At 46.4% G+C, this 19,849-nt stretch overlaps 1 protein-coding gene across 2 annotated transcripts in view; it reads right to left on the minus strand.

Moving 5' to 3' along the window:
• Positions 1-2,010: 2,010 nt before the first annotated feature.
• The window catches only part of LOC147096848 (THAP domain-containing protein 5-like), a 32,285-nt gene continuing 14,446 nt past the window's right edge, over positions 2,011-19,849 (minus strand). The window contains exons 2-4 of one of the 2 annotated variants that reach the window (XM_085973534.1): positions 14,945-15,043; positions 13,715-14,821; positions 2,011-2,278 (exon numbers count right to left, since the gene is read on the minus strand). In XM_085973534.1, the coding sequence (XP_085829660.1) occupies positions 2,150-2,278; positions 13,715-14,821; positions 14,945-14,953 (1,245 nt within the window). In that variant the 5' untranslated portion in view covers positions 14,954-15,043 and the 3' untranslated portion in view covers positions 2,011-2,149. The remainder of the gene's footprint in view (positions 2,279-13,714; positions 14,822-14,944; positions 15,044-19,849) is intronic. The other variant, XM_085973533.1, reaches the window with a different exon arrangement.

The raw sequence follows: 19,849 nt of genomic DNA on the forward strand, positions 1-19,849 counted from the left end.
AGATTGGAAACCAATATTAACACATGGCATTGTGCTTATTTTAAAGCAACAAATCAAACATAGCTTGTTATTTTGAATAGAAATGAGGGATAATCACAGGTTGTTTGCTGGTTGTGAAGCACTTTGGGACATCTGGAAGGCAGGATATAAAAAAGCAATGTCTTGTCTGAATAAAACACGGTAGATCCAATACAGCTGGTTTAAGGCACAACATTTTACTACAGTACTTCCTGTTCAGATCAATGATGTTTACCAAAATCAAAGGAACTCCTTTAGATGGAAGTTTCTTTTCCCTGAATTTGAGATCAATGATTGTGCGTCAGTGTGGGAAGATACGGATTGCCACAGAAGTTGAATTCATGTTACAAACATGCTATAGAACTAGAATATATTTTAGTGAAACCATTAATTATCCAAATACATACATTAAAATGCAACGCTATGACTTTTTAATATGCAGCATTGTTGGATTTTCTACTAGTATGTTTTGCATAATAGCTTCTCCAGATGGCATTTTAATGCATAATTTCTTTTAAGCATTCCAAATTTTTCTTATTTCCTTGCCTCAAGATGGCTCACTGGGCTACTGCTCAGGTGTTGGCATTAACATGTCCGAATAGTCATTCTTCCTGTGACAATCTGGACAGTGAATGCTGATGGACTATTCAACCATGGGGCATTACAGCAAAGCTCAATCCTGTCTGTATGTGCTCGTTTTAGCCAAGTGTCACGGGATAGCAATCAGGAGACGCGATCATGGATAATTTCCCCCACCCTTGGCTATACTCATGAAGCAAGGGAATAAACCTGGAATCTTACCAGCCTGTAGGACTCAGCACAGCCATAAAAATCAGTACTTTTAGGAAAGAAAGATTTGCATTTACATAGAGCCTTTCATGACCTCAGGACGTCCCAAAGAACTTTACAGCCAATTAGGTACTTTTGTAGTGCAGTCACTGTCACAATGTAGGGAACGCAGCAGCCAATTTGCACACAGCAAGATCCCACAAACAGCAATGTGATAATGACCAGATAATCTGTTTTTAAGTGATGTTGGTTGAGGGATAAATATTGACCAGCACACCAGGGAGAACTCCCCAGCTCTTCTTCAAAATAGTGCCGTGGGATCTTTTAAGTCCACCTGCGAGGGAAGACGGGGTCTCATCCAGTTTAACGTCTCAGCCGAAAGACGGCACCTCCAACAGTGCAGCACTCCCTCAGTACTGCACTGGGAGTGTCAGCCTAGATTGTGTGCTCAAGGCTTTTGAGTGGAACTTGAACCCACATCCTTCTGACTTCGAGGAGAGAGTGCTGCCCACTGAGCCACAGCTAACAGGAACAGGAAAAGGGCGTAGGCCCAAAATGCCTGTCCTTCTTTCAGATTGACCCCATCTACCACCCTTACCAGATCTCTCAATCCTATCTCGGTCCAAGAACACATTAATCGTTTTTTGAGCCAGTTACACAGCCTACTTCATTGGCCTTCCATGGTAGTGGAAAGTCAGGATACCCACTCATGATTGTCCCTCGATGAAGATAACCATTTGTAGCCATTGGGCAAGGTTAATATGAGCACAGCAGGTCCCTTGTAGTCGAATAGCTTGCCAATACTCATTATCAAGGCTCACATATGAATAATGGGTGCTTGAGTGAGCACCAGGAAGGAGTCAAGATCTTCAGCAGGAGAGGAAAGGAGAAAATTGGTAAAGAAAAATAAACCAATACTGTTCATTTTAAAATGTTAGCAACAGCTGACTCAGCAAAATAAATATCACTTATTTCTCATACACTGAGGTAGGTTTTCAAGGCAATTATTTCTATATGTAATGGAAAAATACAGCCATCCATTGTAAAGGGAGAGCACAGGTGGCCACAAGCAGCACAATTCCTCTTGCAGGTCTCAAACAAAAATCCCAAGAGTTTCTGAGCTAAGCGAGGGCATCGCACGCCATCACCTAGTCAAGAACGTCAAGTCAGCACTGCGATTACATTAAGGAACGCTTGTAAGAGTAATGGTAGAAATAAAACATAATTTAATCTTTTCATTTAAAGGAAAAATTACAACTTTTTTCCATGAACAAACAACAACAACAGTTGCAGGGATTAGTAAGTGGAGCTCGGTTGTTCTCATTGAAGCCAAATATCTCCCTCAAAGAATAACGTCACCGCCTTCATTTGGTGACTGTTGAAGTGCATAAATTATAGTGCCATTGTCTTCACAAATAACCGCGACAGTGCTGGAGGGATTAATCACCTGAGCATTTGTCTGTGAGCAGGTCTGAAAACAAAATAAAAGATAGTTAGCTAAAAATACCACCACCTCTTTCGGCTATATCACCACGATAGGGTTCCCCTTGTCCTCACCTTTCACCCCACCAGCCTCCACATTCAACGGATCATCCTCCGCCATCTCCAGCGTGATCCCACCACCAAACGCACCTTCCCCTCCCCTTTCAGCATTCCGTAGGGACCGCTCCCTCCGAGACACCCTAGTCCACTCCTCTATCACCCCCAGCACCCCTTCCCCTGGCACCTTCCCGTGCAAGCGCAGGAGATGCAACACCTGCCCTTATACCTCCCCCCTTCCCACTGTCCAGGGCCCCAAACACCCCTTCCAGGTGAAACAGCGATTTACTTGTACTTCTTGCAATCTAGTATACTGTATTCGCTGCTCACGATGTGGTCACCTCTACATTGGGGAGACCAAACGCAGATTGGGTGACCGCTTTGCGGAACACCTCCGTTCAGTCCGTAAGGGTGACCCTGAGCTTCCGGTCGCCTGTCATTTTAATTCACCGCTCCATTCCCACTCAGACCTCACCGTCCTTGGCCTCTTGCATTGTTCCACGGAAGCTCAGCGTAAGCTCGAGGAACAGCACCTCATCTTCCGATTAGGCACTTTACAGCCTTCCGGACTCAATATCGAGTTCAACAATTTCAGATCATAACCTCGGCCCCTATTACATTTTTACTTATATTTTTTATCCACACCTTTGTTTTGGCCCCTCCCCCCCTTTTTCTCTCTCCCACATGGCAGCTGTCTCCCATTCTGCCAGCGCATTTCACACCTAATCTAGAGCCGTCTTTTGTCTCCACTAGTCCTATCACCATCTCGTCTCGTTTTGAACACCTCTTAATGTCTCTTCACTTCTCTTTTGTTTTCTCCCAGCCCCCACTGGCCTTTTAATCTATTTCATTTCCAGTGCTTTTTCAGTCTTGACAAAGGGTTTACCCGAAACGTTGACTCTATTTTCTCTCCACGGATGTTGCCGGGCCTGCTGAGTTTTTCCAGCATTTTCTGTTGTTATTTCGGATTTCCAGCATTTGCAGTATTTTGCTATCGTACCTCCTTCGGCTATTCTGATCATGTAGACATCTGTCAATTTTCAATCTGTGAAGTTCTGTTTTAAAGATTTTTCAGATTTAAAGGGTAAATTTTGCGAGTCCCTCCCACAACCACTCGGGGTCGCAATTGCAGTCTGCGCACGTTGGAAAATTGTGGGACGGGGCTTCGCAAAATTCACCCTTCGTAAATTGCACGGTCATGCTACACAAACTAATACAGTGCAGTCCTCACTGCTAGCATGGTTCTGCAGGCTAACAAATGTCAACACACATCTTTAAAATGGTATAATAATGGGTTGGTGTACCGAGAACCTACACCATCGACAAATAGAATGCAAGTTCACAATGTCAGCCTGGCCTTCAGGGAGAAGGCAAGGAACGAAAGCAAGAAACTGCCGAGGCGAGTGGGAGAGTTAGAAGTTAAAAGTTCAAGATGACGGTATCACAGCCTCACGATAGCAAGAGAAGAAAAAAGACAGACTTGCATTTCTATAGCGCCTTTCACGACTACCAGACGTCCCAAAGCGCTTTACAGCCAATGAAGTACTTTTTGAAGCATAGTCACTGTTGTAATGTGGCAAACACGGCAGCCAATTTGCGCACAGCAAGCTCCCACAAACAGCAATGTGATAATGACCGGATAACCTGTTTTTTCGTGATGGTGATTGAGGGATAAATAATGGCCCAGGACACCGGAGAGAACTCCCCAGCTCTTATTCAAAGGCCTCGGTTTAACATCCCGTCCGAAAGACAGCACCGCTCCCTCAGTACTGCACGGGAGTGTCAGCCTTTTTTTTTTATGCTCAAGTCTCTAGGGTGGGATTATGAACTCGACTCAGGAGGCGAGAGTGCTACCCACTGAACAACAACTGACACACTAGTTTGGGAATCATTACCAACAGCCTTCTCATTAAGTTGGCATCATGGGACATCACAAGAAGGCACATCAAGTCTTTAAGAAGGAAATGTCAAAAGTTAAATTATGATTTCTCGTGCCACATTAAACATTTTGTTCGAAGCACTCCCTTTTATACGAGTAAATAACATTACCATTTAAAAAACAAAAGTTGAAGTGTCAATTTTAATCCCCTAGTAGGTTCTCCCCGCCCTGCTAGCCCACACCGGTGACTTCACGTTGCAGAAATGTCCCGAAACAGTTCCATTTCATCAAATGGTGCCGCCATCAAATCAGAAGCTGCCCCAGTCTGGGAAATCATGCAAAATAACAACAGAAAATGCTGGAAAAACTCAGCAGGCCAGGCAACATCCGTGGAGAGAGAAATAGAGTCAACGTTTCAGGTCGAAACCCTTCGTCAAGACTGAAAAAGCACAGGAAATGAAACAGATTAAGAGGCCAGTTTGGGGAACAAGTTTGAAGAGCCAAACGGAGATCCCGCCGAAGAGAAGAGCAGAACTTCTTCAAGGTAGGCATTCCTAGAAGAGGTGTGGCAGTGAACCAAACACTAGTACGATAGCAAAATACTGCGGATGCTGGAAATCCAAAATAACAACAGAAAATGCTGCAAAAACTCAGCAGCTGGCCGCCAGGCAGCATCCGTGGAGAGAGAGAGAGAGAACAGAAAATCATGCTACAGGCAGGGGATGCAAATTTCCCAACCAGTAGTGCAGTTTCCTGAGGTTTGAGGGCTCCACACAGATTCCTAAACCAGTTACCCTCATGAATCCCTGCTGGCAATGGAACAGCGGTGGGATCTTCCCTGTAATTGAAGTCAGAGTGGCCCAGCAGGGCAGGAGCGCCGACTCGAGGGTCTGGCTCGTTATGGAAAGAAGCAACTACAGGAAACTTTTTTTAAATCCGGCACGGACGGGACCGACGTGGTGCCGGTTCATCAAAAATTCCGGATAACCGAACGCTATAGTAAAAGATACGGAGCTGAGAGCTCTGTATAAAGCAACAAACCCTGTTGCTTAGCAACAGCTTCAGAACAATGGGCACAAGTTGCAAGCGTCTCTGTAGCTTAGCAACAGCTGCAGGTACACCCTTGCACAGCAACAAATGGAGTAAAAAAAATAAAAGTTACCTGAACCTACTCCTGAATTTTGCCGGTTAACCGAGATTTCCGGTTATTTAGGTGCCGGTAAATCGAAAGTTTCCTGTAGTATAGTTCCTCAGGGTAAGTGTTGGGGCCGTGGCTGTTTACAATATAAATAAGTGACTTGGAAGTAGGGACTGAAAAACTGGTAGTAACTGAAAGCAGGGAACAGCTGCTCAAGTACGGACGGACTTTGATCGATTGGGGAGTTAGGCTGATGAGTGGTGGTTGTCATTTAATGTGGAAAAATGCAAAGTCACGAGATTGGGAAAGGATGCTCAACAGTGGCAATACGAGCCAAATAGTATTATTCTACAGGATACAACAAGAGGAGCGAGAATTGGGGCTACCGGTGGATACATTGCTGAAGACCTCAGCATACTGTGCAGTAGAGAAAGTAAATATGATCTAGAAGAATAGAGCACAGATATCAGGAAGTGATTCTAAATTTTATAAGAGTACTGTAACTGGAATACTGTGTACAATTCTGGTCACTGGGTTATGAGAAAGATACCCAGGCATTGGAACATAGGAACAGGAGTGAGGCCATTCTGCCCCTCGAGCCTGCTCCGCCATTCAATAAGATCATGGCTGATCTTCTACCTCAGCTCCACTTTCCCACCCTATCCCCATATCCCTCGATTCCCTTAGTATCCAAAAATTCTACGATCTCAGTCTTAAATACAGGAAACTTTCCGATATCCGGCACTGACGGGACCGAGCTGGTGCCGTACCATCAAAACTGCCGTACAAACCAGCGCTAATGTTAAAACATACGAGCTTTTCAGCTCCGTATGAATCAACAAACCCTGTTCAAAACAGTCCGCGCAGCTTAAAAGCGTCTCTGTAGCTAAGCAACAGCTTCAGCCAGACGCTTGCAGAGCCTGACAGGAAAAAAAAAAGCAACGAGGGGTAAAAAAAACTTATAGGAAACGGCTGTATACTCAACGACTGAGCATCCACAGCCCTCTGAGGTAGAGAATTTCAAAGATTCACAACCCTTTGAGTGAAGAAATGTCTCATCTCAGTCCTAAATGGCCGACCCCATATTCTGAGACTGTGACCCCTGGTTCTAGATTCCCCAGCCATGGAAGACATCCTCCCTGCATCTACCCTGTCAAGCCCCTTAAGAATTTTATATGTTTCAATGAGATCACCGTGGCTCCATATCCCTTAATATTCTTGGTTAGCAAAATTCTATCGCTCAGATTTTAAATTACCCGCTGGCAGTGGGTCAGCCATCACCGACCCTCTCCGCATCTCCCTCCAAAACGTCTGCTCACTGGTGAACAGGGCCCTTGCCATCCTTGAGCTTATCGTGGATGACTACATCGACATCATGGCCCTGACGGAAACTTGGCTGAGGGGTGATGACACCTTACCTTAAATGAAGCCTCCCTGCCTGGCTATACCTTATCTGAGGAAGGATGTTCTTGCCATGGAGGGAGTGCAGCGAAGATTCACCAGACTGATACCTGGGATGGCAGGAATGATGTATGAGAGGAGATTGGGTCGATTGGGCTTATATTCGCTAGAGTTTAGAAGAATGAGAGGGGATCTCATTGAAACTTATAACATTCTGTCAGGACTAGACAGACTAGATGCAGGAAGGATGTTCCCGATGGCAGGGGAGTCCAGAATCAGGGGTTACAGTCCAAGGATAAGGGGTAAGCCATTTAGGACAGAGATGAGGAGGAATTTCTTCACCCAGAGAGTGGTGCACCTGTGGAATTCTCTACCACAGAAGGCAGTTGAGGCCAATTCATTAAATATATTCAAGGAGGAGTTAGATATATTTCTTAAGGCTAAAGGGATCAAGGAATATGGGGAGAAGGCAGGGACAGGGTACTGAATTTGGATGATCAGCCATGATGTCATTAAATGGCGGAGCAGGCTCGAGGGGCCGAATGGCCTACTCCTGCTCCTATCTTCTATGTTTCTATAAACGCCCCAACACATATTCACAGCCACTCCCTCGGCCTTGTCATCTCTCGTGGCCTCACTACTCCCATCGTGTCAATCGCAGATACGGCCATCTCGGACCATTTCCTCGTATCGCTCTCCACCCACATCCCCCTTCCCCCCCTGCCCCCAACCCTACTTCCTTCAGTGTCCTCCCCTGGAAAAAAACTCTCTCCCAACTCTCTTACAACTGCACTTACGAAATCCCAACTGTCCAGCCTTTGAGCTTCCATTCACCATGACATTTCTGCAGCTACCAATCTGCTCAACCACACCCTCACCACCACCTTTGATGTCCTAGTCCCTATTAAAACAATTACTCTTTCTCACCCTGGCTGTTCCCCCTGATACAGCCCTCATCTTTGCTCCCTTAAGTCCAAGGGACGCAGACTTGAATGGATATGGCGGACAACTGGTTCAGCCATTCACTGCCAGATCTGGCTGGACACAAAGCTCCTGCTCCTGTCTGCCAAAATTGCTCACTATTCCAGAATCATTCTGAAATGCAAAGATAAACCCGGCTTCTATTCTCCACTAATCGTCTTCTTAAACCCCTCTCCCGTCTCCCCCACCCTTACCTCCGACAACAAGTGTGAGGAGCTCATGGACTTTTGTCTGATATTGAAACCATCCGTTCAGCTGCCTCTGCCACTTCCCTTCCTTCCCCTAGCCCACCGGGCCAAACCTCCTCTAAGGTTCCCACTGCCCTAGCCCTGAACTCTCCAGTTTCTCTCATGACCTCTCCGCGCTCATCTTGTCCACGAGACCCACTTCCTGCTCCCTCGACCCTATTCCCACCAAACTGCTGACCACCAAACTTCCTTTTCTGGCTCCCATGTTAGCTGACATTGTTAACGGTTCTCTCTCCTCAGGTACTATCCCCCTCTCCTTCAAATCTGCCATCATCACCAACCTCCCTTTCCTCTTCAAAGTCCTTGAACATGTTGTCACCTCCCAAATCCATGCCCATCTTTCCCGCAATTCCATGTTTGAATCCCTCCAATCCGGTTTCCACCCCGCCACAGTACCGAAACGGCTCTCATCAAAGTCTTAACTGACATCCTTTGCGACTGTGACAAAGGTAAACTATCCCTCCTCCTCCTTCTTGACTTGTCTGCAGCCTTTGACACGGTTGACCACTCCATCCTTCTCCAACACCTCTCCACCGTCGTCCAGCTGGGTGGGACTGCATTCGCCTGGTTCCATTCTTATCTATCTAATCGTAGCCAGAGAATCACCTGCAATGGCTTCTCTTCCTGCTCCTGCATTGTTACCTCTGGTGTCCCCCAAGGATCTATCCTTGGCCCCCTCCTATTTCTCATCTACATGTTGCCCCTTGACGACATCATCCAAAAACACAGCGTCAGTTTTCCACATGTACGCTGACGACACCCAGTTCTACCTCACCACCACTTCTCTCGACCCCTCCGCGGTCTCTAAATTGACACACTGCTTGTCCGACATCTAGTTTCGGATGAGCAAAAATGTTCTCCAATTAAATATTGGGAAGACCGAAGCCATTGTTTTCGGTCCCCACCACAAACTCCGTTCCCTAGCCACTGACTCCATCCCTCTCCCTAACATCTGTCTGAGGCTGAACCAATCTGTTTGCAACCTTGGTGTCATATTTGACCCGAACTCAGCTTCCGACCACATATCCGCAGCATAACTAAGACCGCCTATTTCCACCTCTGTAACATCGCCCGTCTCCGCCCCGCCTCAGCTCATCCGCTGCTGAAACCCTCATCCATGCCTTTGTTACCTCCAGACTTGACTATTCCAACGCACTCCTGGCTGGCCTCCCACATTCTACCCTACGCAAACTGGAGATGATCCAAAACTCGGCTGCCCGTGTCTTAACTCACACCAAGTCCCGTTCGCCCATCACCCCTGTGCTCGCTGACCTACATTGGCTCCCGGTTAAGCAACGCCTCGATTTCAAAATTCTCATCCTTGTTTTCAAATCCCTCCATGGCCTCGCCCCTCCCCATCTCTAATCTCCTCCAGCCCCACAAATTCCACCCCACCCCACCCCTGCGAGATATCTGCACTACTCTAGTTCTGCCCTCTTGAGCATCCCTGATTATAAATCACTCTACCATTGGCGGCCGTGCCTTCTGTTGCCAAGGCCCTAAGCTCTGGAATTCCCTGCCTAAACCTCTCCGCCTCACTACCTCTCCATCTCTCTTCCCTCCTTTAAGACGCTCCTTAAAACCTACCTCTTTGACCAAGCTTCTGGTCACCTGCCCTAATTTCTCCTTTTACGGCTCGGTGTCAAATTTTTTGTCTTATAATACTCCCGTGAAGCACTTTGGGACGTTTTACTGCGTTAAGGTGCTATATAAATACAAGTTGTTGTATTCATTGAGCTCGCATCCACTGCTTTTTGTGGGAGTGCGTTCCACACATCTACCACCCTGTGTGTGAAGAAGTGTTTCCTAACTTTTCCTGAATGGCCTGACTCTGATTTTAAGGTTATGCCCCCTTGCACTAAACTCCCCTACCAGCAGAATAAGTTGCTCTTTCCGATCAATTCCTTGCAAAATTCTAAAAACCTCCATCAAAACACCCCTTAACCGTCTATATTCTGGGGATTACAAGCCTAGTTTATATAAAATCGCTCATAATTTAACCCTTGGAGCCCTGGAAACATTCTGGTGAATTCGCGCTGCGCTCCTTCCAAGCCCAGTTGAGGAGAGGTTGCAGAAGTTGGGATTGTTTATGCAAGAGAAAGTTCAGGAGTGATCTTACTGAAGTATTCAAAGATCCCAAAGGATATAGACAAGATAAACCTCAGTGTGTTAACAGTCACTGGTTCCACAAGAGGCAGGGCTTCAATTGAAAAGGGCAGGTTTGGGGAGATCAGGCACAGAATAAGATCAGAATCAGTTGCGATGGCACGGCAGGCTGCTAACATTCAGGGTCAATACCAAAGCACGAAAAGTGATCGCTTGGGGGAGGTGCCAGAAGGCACAGGTCACTGCCTTCAGGTAAGGAGAAGAAAAAACTGGGAGGGGAAAAAGACCTAGTTACGGTCTAAAAATGTATTAAAAATTAATAGGCTTGTGTGTATTACAGTCAATGCAGCTGAATTCTGTGTATGGCAAAAACTGCATCTGAAGCAAGATTTGAACTCTCCCACACCTACCTTTAGACGGTTCAGCTTTGAATAAATGATGATGGAGACATTGTGACATTTCATTGCACAACCTGGATCTAGTACCATGCATAGGTCCAAAGCTAATCCAGGTACCACGGCATTGTCTGACATCTTTATATAGTGGTTCAGGGTGTCAGGAATGTGCTTTTCACCCCCCCCAACTTATATTCTCAAAAATGCATTTGAATAAATCAACTTAAAAAATGAAAATCCATCTCCCCTATCCAAGATATTACGAAACTACAAACTCTAAACCGTAAAAATTAGGTTGATCCCTACGTATGTAATACATGGGGTATCTTCTTCGATAACTGGGGTAGTTCCATCATCTCTCATACACTAGAGTTGCTTTTATACTGGCACGGTTTTAATTCAAATTCCAGCATCCATGAGCCAGCCTCCAGTGGTCAACTACTAAATCTGGAGAATCATCACAAGGATTGCATGGTTCAAGAAAGTGGCCCACTACAGGAAACTCTCGATTTACCGGCACCCAAACAACCGGAAATCTCGGTTAACCGGCAAAATTCAGGAGTAGGTTCAGGTAAGTTTTTCTTCATAGTAGTGGCCGTTCCTGGATCTGTGGCTGTGTAATCGGGGGTTTCTGCACTTGTTGCTAAGCAACAGGGACGCTTGGTCTGTGGCCGGGGTTCCTGCAGCTGCTGCTAAGCAACAGGGAAGCCTGGATTTGTTGCTGTGTACGGAGTTCTCGTACCTTTTAACTATAACTCTCTGTAATCCGGACTTTTTGATAAACCGGCACCACGCCGGTCCCGTCGGTGCCGGATTAAAAAAAGTTTCCTGTACTACCGTCTCTCCGAATCTGCAATCGGCATAAGGGAACCAGATTTAGTAGGGTAAAGACAGGGAACCAGCTTAAAGACAGACTTGTGTTTGTATAGCACCTTTCACGACCACTGGACGTCTCAAAGCACTTTACAGCCAATGAAGTAATGTGAGAAACGTGGCTGCCAATTTGCGCACAGCAAGCTCCCACAAACAGCAATGTGATAATGACCGGATAATCTGTTTTTGTTATGTTGGTTGAGGGATAAATATTGGCCAGGAGGCTGTGGAGGCCAAGTCACTGAATATATTTAAGAAGGAGATAGATAGATTTCTAGACACAAAAGGCATCAAGGGGTATGGGGAGAGAGCGGGAATATGGTATTGAGATAGAGGATCAGCCATGATCATATTGAATGGCGGAGCAGGTTCGAAGGGCCGAATGGCCTACTCCTGTTCCTATTTTTTCTACGTTTCTAGGACACAGGGGATAACGCCCATACTCTTCGAAATAGTGCCACGGGATCTTTTACGTCCACCCGAGAGCACAGACAGGGCCTCGGTTTAACGTCTCACCTCCGACAGTGCAGCACTCCCTCAGTACTGCACTGGAGTGTCAGCCTAGCTTTATGTGCGCAAGTCCCTGGAGTGGGACTTGAACCCACAACCTTCTGACTCAGAGGCGAGGGTGCTACCCACTGAGCCACAGCTGCCACAAGGATGAGAATTTCAAATTAAGGCATCCAAATTAATACCATGCCAATATTAAAGCAACTTGAGTCTCACAGGGGAGCCCCAGTGCACCAAGGTGATTGTCAGCCCCTTTTTTCTTTTACTCCATTCCTCTAATGGAATGAAAACAACTTGCATTTATATAGCGCCTTTAACAGTAAAACGGCCCAAGGCGCTTCACAGGAGCGTTATCAAATAAAATTTGACACCAAGCCACAGATTAGGACGGGTGACCAAAAGGTTTTAAGGAGCGTCTTAAAAGGAGAGATAGGCGTAGAAGTTAATGGAGGGGATTCCAGAACTTAAGGCCTAGGCAGCGGAAGGGGCTGCCAAAGGTGGGGCGTTGGAAATTGGGGATACGCAAGAGGCCAGAAATGCACGAGCGCAGAGATCTAGGAGGGTTGTGGGGCTGAAGAAGGTTACAGAAATAGTGTGGGGTGAGGTCATGGAAAAAATCTGAACACAAGGATGAGAATTTCAAAATCAAGGCACTGCTGGACCGGAAGCCAATGTCGGTCAGCGCGCGCAAGGGCGACGGGCAATGTTGCCATTGCGCACAGCAGTCTGGAGGTCCCACGCAGGCCGCTCACCAGCTTTTCAATGCGCGGAAATTTGAATGGGCCGTGCAGCCCGTTAAAGGGGCCGCGCACCCAGAGGGTATACTGGCGACGGGTGAATGGGACTTGGTGCAAGTTAGGGTATGGGCAGCAGAGTTTTGGATGAGCTGAAGTTTATGGAGGGTGGAGGCTGGTCAGGAGAACAGGTAGATAACCAGAAATAACAAGAGAAAATGCTGGAAAAACTCAGCAGGCCAGGCAACATCCGTGGAGAGAAAATAGAGTCAATGTTTCGAGTCAAACCTTTCGTCAAGACTGGAAAGGCACAGGAAATGAAATAGATTGAGGGGCCAGGCTGGGAGAGAACAAAAGAGAAGTGAAGAGACATTAAGAGGTATTCAAAACCAGACGAGATGGTGGTCGGACTAGTGGAGACAAAAGACGGCTCAGATTAGGTGTGAAATGCGCTGGCAGAATGAGAGACAGCTGCCATGTGGGAGAGAGAAAAGGGGGGGGGGGGGGGAAGGGCCAAAACAAAGGTGAGGATAAAAAATAAGTCAAACACGAGAAGGGAAACTGAAAGTAATGAAGATGAACAAGGTTGAAGAGCCAAACGGAGATCCCGTCGAAGAGAAGAGCAGAACTTCTTCAAGGTAGGCATTCCTAGAAGAGGTGTGGCAGTGAACCAAACACTAGTACGATAGCAAAATACTGCAGATGCTGGAAATCCGAAATAACAGAAAATGCTGGAAAAACTCAGCAGGCCAGGCAACATCCGTGGAGAGAAAATAGAGTCAACGTTTCGAGTCAAACCTTTCGTCAAGACTGGAAAGGCACAGGAAATTAAATAGTTTGAGGGGCCAGGCTGGGAGAGAACAAAAGAGAAGTGAAGAGACATTAAGAGGTATTCAAAACAAGACGAGATGGTGATAGGACTAGTGGAGACAAAGACGGCTCTAGATTAGGTGTGATAACCAGTCTCTTGCACCTTATCGCAACTTCTTGATTTACCCAAGTTCTCGCTGACTTTTACCAACCTTGGTAGCTTCTTGCACTGTCGGCCTTCATCCAGGTTTCTCAAAAAAAAAAAAATCCCTAGCTTGAACTCCTTTACCTACCATCTCCATTAGTTTCAGTTTCTCCTCTGAAACAACATTTTCCCTTTTCAGTTGGTCCACAAGATTTTCCATGGCTTTCAGCCGGGCCGAATTCCTCCTCTCTCGCTGCTGTATAACTTTCACCTTTTTCTGCAGGTTCGTAACGATCTCTTCAAGTTGTTCAACGGTGAGATCGTTTTTGTAGTATGAATGCTCGCCTTGTACTTCTGGGGTGTCGGGTAGTGTGGTCAGAACGCTTTCTACCGCTGCAATAACTGGCCCAGGGGGCAGAACTGCATGGTTTTGCACGATTGGTAGAGTTGACATAACTGGCACGAGGAGCGCAGAGGGCAACGTCAGTACGGTTTCGAAGCCAGACACTGCTTCCAAAGGGTCGGTCGCTGCAGTCAGTAATATGTGCGACGTCTGAGAAGACATGTTGGTGGGCGATAATGTTTGATAAGTTGACACTACAGCTAAAGCAGGCACATCCTCAAAAATGGACGTCGCTAGAGTGGAAGGGACTGGCGTTGGAGCTTCTGGCTGGAAAGAGGGCAGGGTTTCAATATCTTGGGCAGCCGGCAGCACAATTTCTAGCGACGTCAACACCGGCTCCGGTTCCTCACACGTCCGTGTGGGCGCAAGCTGTAAAGTTTCAACAGATGGCAACATTGCAGTAGCTCCGACAGTTTCAACTGATGCCAATGTCGGTGCAAGTTGAACAGTTTCAACCGCTGCAACATCTTCAAATGGCAACACCGATGGCTCCGTTAGGACGGCTCGGGGGGCCCTGCCTTTGTCTAGCTGGAGCGACTCAAAAGAATTCACTGCCACGTTCGGTAAAGGTTCAGACGGTATAATTGCTTCGGACACCGGTTCAACACAGGCACTGACGGAAGACAAAGCTACCGTAGCCAATCCAGTCACCGACGCGGATAGAGTGGTCTCCGTTGATGGAGTTGGTTCTGTTGCCGTGGCTAGCACGGCAAGTGGATTTGGCTCGCTCGATGCAAGTGACAGAACTGGAACAGTTTGCATTTGCAGCACCGTTTCTTCTTCGCTGCTTTGAGCTTCCGTCCTCTTCTTTTGCCGTTTATTGCCGTTTGATCGAGCAACAGCTTTCCTTTTCTGCAGAAAGTTTTTTTTTGGGGAAGAGATAGAAACCTTAGTTATAAATTTCAACGATACAATTGCAGACAATACAACTGATCCCGTAGAAACATTTTTAGTAAGTGATATGTATATACCTACAGTAAACATGCACAGGATGCTTTCTAAGCAGACCTAATTGTCACAGGAGTCATATGTACATATAGCAGCTGACTGTCCACCGTTGGTCTGATAATGAAACTGTTCAAAATAATCAAAACGGTTAGGCACGTTTAGAAGTTTCCCCAATTTAAATCTATATAAAAAGCATCACAACCCCTCATTGCCTAGTCAATAAAGGCAACACCAGAGCACTAAGCCATAAAGACCAAAAGGTGCAGCTCCGATTCCTGGCCTGTCCCGAGTTAGCTGATTTTAGCCAGGGCCACAACCGAGGCACTACACTGGGACTCAACCCTTTGGGCTAGAGAGCGTGGGGAAAGCAGCTCGAGTTTCTGCTCCTGGCTGCTACACTTGCTGATTTCTCTCATCCCTTTTTGCTCTTTTCAGCTATCTAGTGTCCTGCATTATGTAAGAAGTCACACAACACCAGGTTGTCAAAAGTCAAAAACATTTTTTTTGCTGGAAATCACCAATTTCCAGCAAAAAAAAAGTTGTCGTCTGTTTTTTTGTTTTTCATACAGACCCCAGCATCTGCACCATTTGACCCCTTGTGACCCCACCTCATTGTTCTTTGATGTAACGTTTTCCTGACTGACCTGTTTGGTTGCTGTGATTATCTCTCTGCCGAGGTGTGATAAATGGCAGTTAGAAAGATTACCTGTAAACATCTGACATTATTCTCTGACCAAATAAGCTGTGTTTTTATGCATCTCTCCACTTCACCTGATGAAGGAGCAGTGCTCCGAAAGCTAGTGATTTCAAATAAAGCTGTTGGACTATAACCTGGTGTTGTGTGACTTCTTACATTTGTCCACCCCAGTCCAACTCCGGCATCTCCACACCATCCTGCATTATGGGTCTTGGTTCTTCAGCTTGATTCGTCCATTACAAAATTAATTCAGGGAGGCTTGCTGGAAAGTGTGTGTGTGTGTGTGTGGATATCGGAGATCGGAACCAGGCTCAATTGCAATGCCCTTCACGATGTAATAGCCTCTAACATTCACCATCTTGGCTCACATGGGAAGAATGGATAGGTGAGATGTCAAAGAGATAGAACTTGCATTTATATAGTGTCTTTCATGTTTCCTATCTTAGAAACTACACTTCAAAAAGTACTTAATTGATTGTAAAGCACTTTGGGATGTCCTGAGGTCGTAAAAGCGCCGTAACCTACAAAGGCTACGGACCAAGAGCTGGAAAGTGGGATTACACTGGATAGCTCTGTCGGCCGGCATGGACACAATGGGCCGAATGGCCCCCTTCTGTGCCGTAAAGATCTATGAAAGGCGCTATATAAATGCAAGTCTTTCTTTTTCTTTATGTCCTCAGGATGTCCCAAAGCATGTCATAGCCAACGAGTTACTTTGAAGTGAAGTCGCTGTTCTATAGACAATGGAGGCAGCCAATCTGCACACAACAATGTCCCACAAACAGCAATGAGAAGAAAATGAAGAACCAGTTCATTTTTTTTGTGGCGTTTGTTGAAGAATAAATGTTGGCCGGGATACCAGGAGAACTTCCCTGCTATTCTTTGAATATTACATGGAATCTTTTGTTTACCGTAACAGGCAGAAGAGGCCCAGTTTAACGTATCCGTCCAAAGGTGGCCCTTTCTACAATGCAGCACTTCCTCAGTGCTCCAGTGAATTGTCAAGCCTAGGTTGTGTGCTCAAGTCCTGCAATGGGGCTTGAACTCACAACCTTCCAACTCAAAAGATGCAAAAGTACTACCACTGAACCAAGCTGCCAGTAACCGTACCCAAGCGAAGTGTTTTCAAGAGAAGGAACGAGAAAAAAACATTGGCCCAGAAATTGGTGTCGGGGGCTTCCCGCGGGTGCAAGCCCCCGACCTACACTTACATTGCACACCGGCAGTTGAGGCCTGGGCCTGCGTGGATGTCCTGTCTGTGGCCCGGTCCAGCTCCCGGCGCGCTGTGCTTGCGTGGCCCAGCGGCGTAGTTAGTGCGATGCGTCGGCTGGGATCACGTGAGCACTGGGCAACCAATCGGAGGAGGGAAAAGGTCCATTCATGAGTTTGACATAAGACCTGTCAAACTCATGAAAACTCCGGGCGCCCAAAACAGTACATAACCTTAAAATAAATTTGAAAAAAAATCACACTATTTAAATCAACTATAAATAACATTAAATAACCATTTTAAACAATAATTTAAATTTTTGAAAAAAATAATTTTATTAAAAAAAAAATCGGTGCTAAAAATACACTTACCTTACTGTAAAGTATTAAAAAATAATAAACCTGTGGAAAAAATGTTCTAATTTTAATTAATTGACCACTTACCTTTTAAAATGAAGTCTTTACATCCGGTTTTTAAATGAGCAAAAAGTGGAGGCCTTCACACACGGGCAAACCTGTAAAAAAAAAGGAAGTTCAACGCGCACGCGCAGACTCCTGCGCACACGCGTTCGACCTCTGAACCCCTTCGTTCAGACGATCGGAAATGCCGGTTTCCCCGTGCATGCGTAGTGCATGCAAGAAACCGGCACTTCCATCGGGTCCACGCGTGGGTACTCCGTCCGCACTCACGCGTTGGGACCCGAATTTCTGGGCCAGTATAATTTGGAATTTTAAAAACCTTAAAAATATAGTTTCAAACATAAAGGGTACCAAGGGATAGGGAGCAACGGTGGGTAGATGGAGTTGAGGTACAGATCAGCCGTGATCTAATTGAAGGACAGAGCAACAACTTGTATTTATAGAACACCTTTAACGTAGTAAAACGTCCCAAGGCGCTTCACAGGAGCGTTATAAAACAAAATTTGACACCGAGCCACATAAGGAGAAATTAGGGCAGGTGAACGAAAGGTCACAGCCCTGAAATGTTAACTCTTCACAGATGCTGCCTGACCTGCTGAGTATCTCCAGCATTTTCTGTTTTTATTTTATAATTGATCAGACAGTTTGTGGACAATCATTAATTTGGAGGTTGTGTAAATTACCACTGTGCTAATGCAATGTTTGGTACCAAGGAAAACATTAAGAAAAACTATTTCCTAGAGGTTTGACCAAATTGAGCGTTTGTCTTAGGGATTTGTTCAGATTCCATAGATTGTGGATAGGTCGGACTAATCCTAAATATAATAAAGTAAAAGGAATAAAACCCTCTCTTCTTCTGCTTTGAGATAGCCCTCAGGTTCAACCTCCATCGCCTCCAGTCCAGATCCAAGGTCGTCCCATCCTCTGTCGTCGAATTACAGTATGCAGACGACCCTTGCGTCTGCGCTCACTCGGAGGTTGAACTCCAAACCATCGTCAACACCTTCACCGAAGCGTACGAGAGCATGGGCCTTACACTAAACATCCGTAAGACAAAGGTCCTCTACCAACCTGCCCCCGCCACACAGTACTGCCCCCCGATTATCAAAATCCACGACAAGGCCTTGGACAACGTGGACCACTTTCCATACCTCGGGAGCCTACGGTCAACAAGGGCAGACGTCAATGACGAAATCCAACACCGCCTTCAGTGTGCCAGTGCAGCCTTCGGTCGCCTTCGGAAGAGAGTGTTTGAAGACCAGGACCTCAAGCCCGGCACTAAGCTCATGGTCTACAGAGCAGCAGTGATACCCGCCCTGCTGTATGCCTCAGAGACATGGACCATGTACAGCAGGCACCTCAAAGCACTGGAGAGGTACCACCAACGCTGCCTCCGCAAGATCCTGCAAATCCATTGGCAGGATAGGCGCACCAACGTCAATGTTCTCACTCAGGCCAACATCCCCAGCATCGAAGCTTTGACCACGCTCGATCAGCTCCGATGGACGGGTCACATTGTCCGCATGCCCGACACGAAACTCCCAAAACAAGCGCTCTACTCGGAGCTCCAGCACGGCAAGAGAGCCCCAGGTGGGCAGAGGAAACGGTTCAAGGACACCCTCAAAGCTTCCTTGAAAAAGTGCAACATCCCCACCGACACCTGGGAATCCCTGGCTCAAGACCGCACAAAGTGGAGGAGAAGCATCCGGGAAGGCCCCGAACACCTCGAGTCTCTTCGCCGGGAGCAAGTGGAAGCCAAGCGCAGGCAGCGCAAGGAGCGCACGTCAACCCAGCACCCCACCCACCCACCGTCTGCCCCACCTGTGACAGAGACTGTAGGTCCCGCATTGGACTCATCAGTCACCTGAGAATTCATTTTTAATGTGGAAGCAAGTCATCCTCGGTTCCGAGGGACTGCCTAAGAGAGAGAGAGAAATATAATAAAGTATAAAAGGAATAAAACCCTCTCTTCTTCTGCTTTGAGATAGCCCTCAGGTTAGACTGGCTTAACATAAACGTCCCCTCTCTGAATACTGTGCTTTACGAAACACCTAGCAACAACCACAGACACGTTGCCGAAGTACTCAGCTACCGTGACCTATGTGTCAGCTCCTAGCCCCTTCACTGGGAGGATAAAGTCTCCCTCTTTTCAGCAGAGAGCTGACGGCAACGGCACAAAACGAGGCTGTTAGATGCTGTTGGACAACCTTGGTAAGGTAGAAGCTCAGAACAGCAGAGTGGAAGAAAACAGAACATCTAGCAAAACACTATGCACGCTGGAAATCTGAAATTAAGAAAGAAAATGCTGGTAACACCGAGCAGGCCAGATAGCATCTGTGGAGGGAAACAGTTAACATTTCACCTCAATTACCATTCATCAGAACTGGTTTGATGAAAGGTCACTGACCGGAAATGTTAACTCTTTCTCTTTCTCTCCATAGATGCTGCCTGACTTGCTCAGTGATTCTAGTATTTTCTGTTTTTATCTAGATTGCAGTCCTTTTCTAGGAGGATGTTCAATCTGTTCATATTGAGTCATTATTCCAAACCAAATGATCCAATCTCAATTTATTCAAGCTCACAGAATTCTATTATACTATAAAACT

This window comes from Somniosus microcephalus, chromosome 34 (genome assembly GCF_052327205.1).
Source record: "Somniosus microcephalus isolate GS21.2 chromosome 34, FLI_Smic_1.0, whole genome shotgun sequence".
Lineage (NCBI taxonomy): Eukaryota > Metazoa > Chordata > Chondrichthyes > Squaliformes > Somniosidae > Somniosus > Somniosus microcephalus.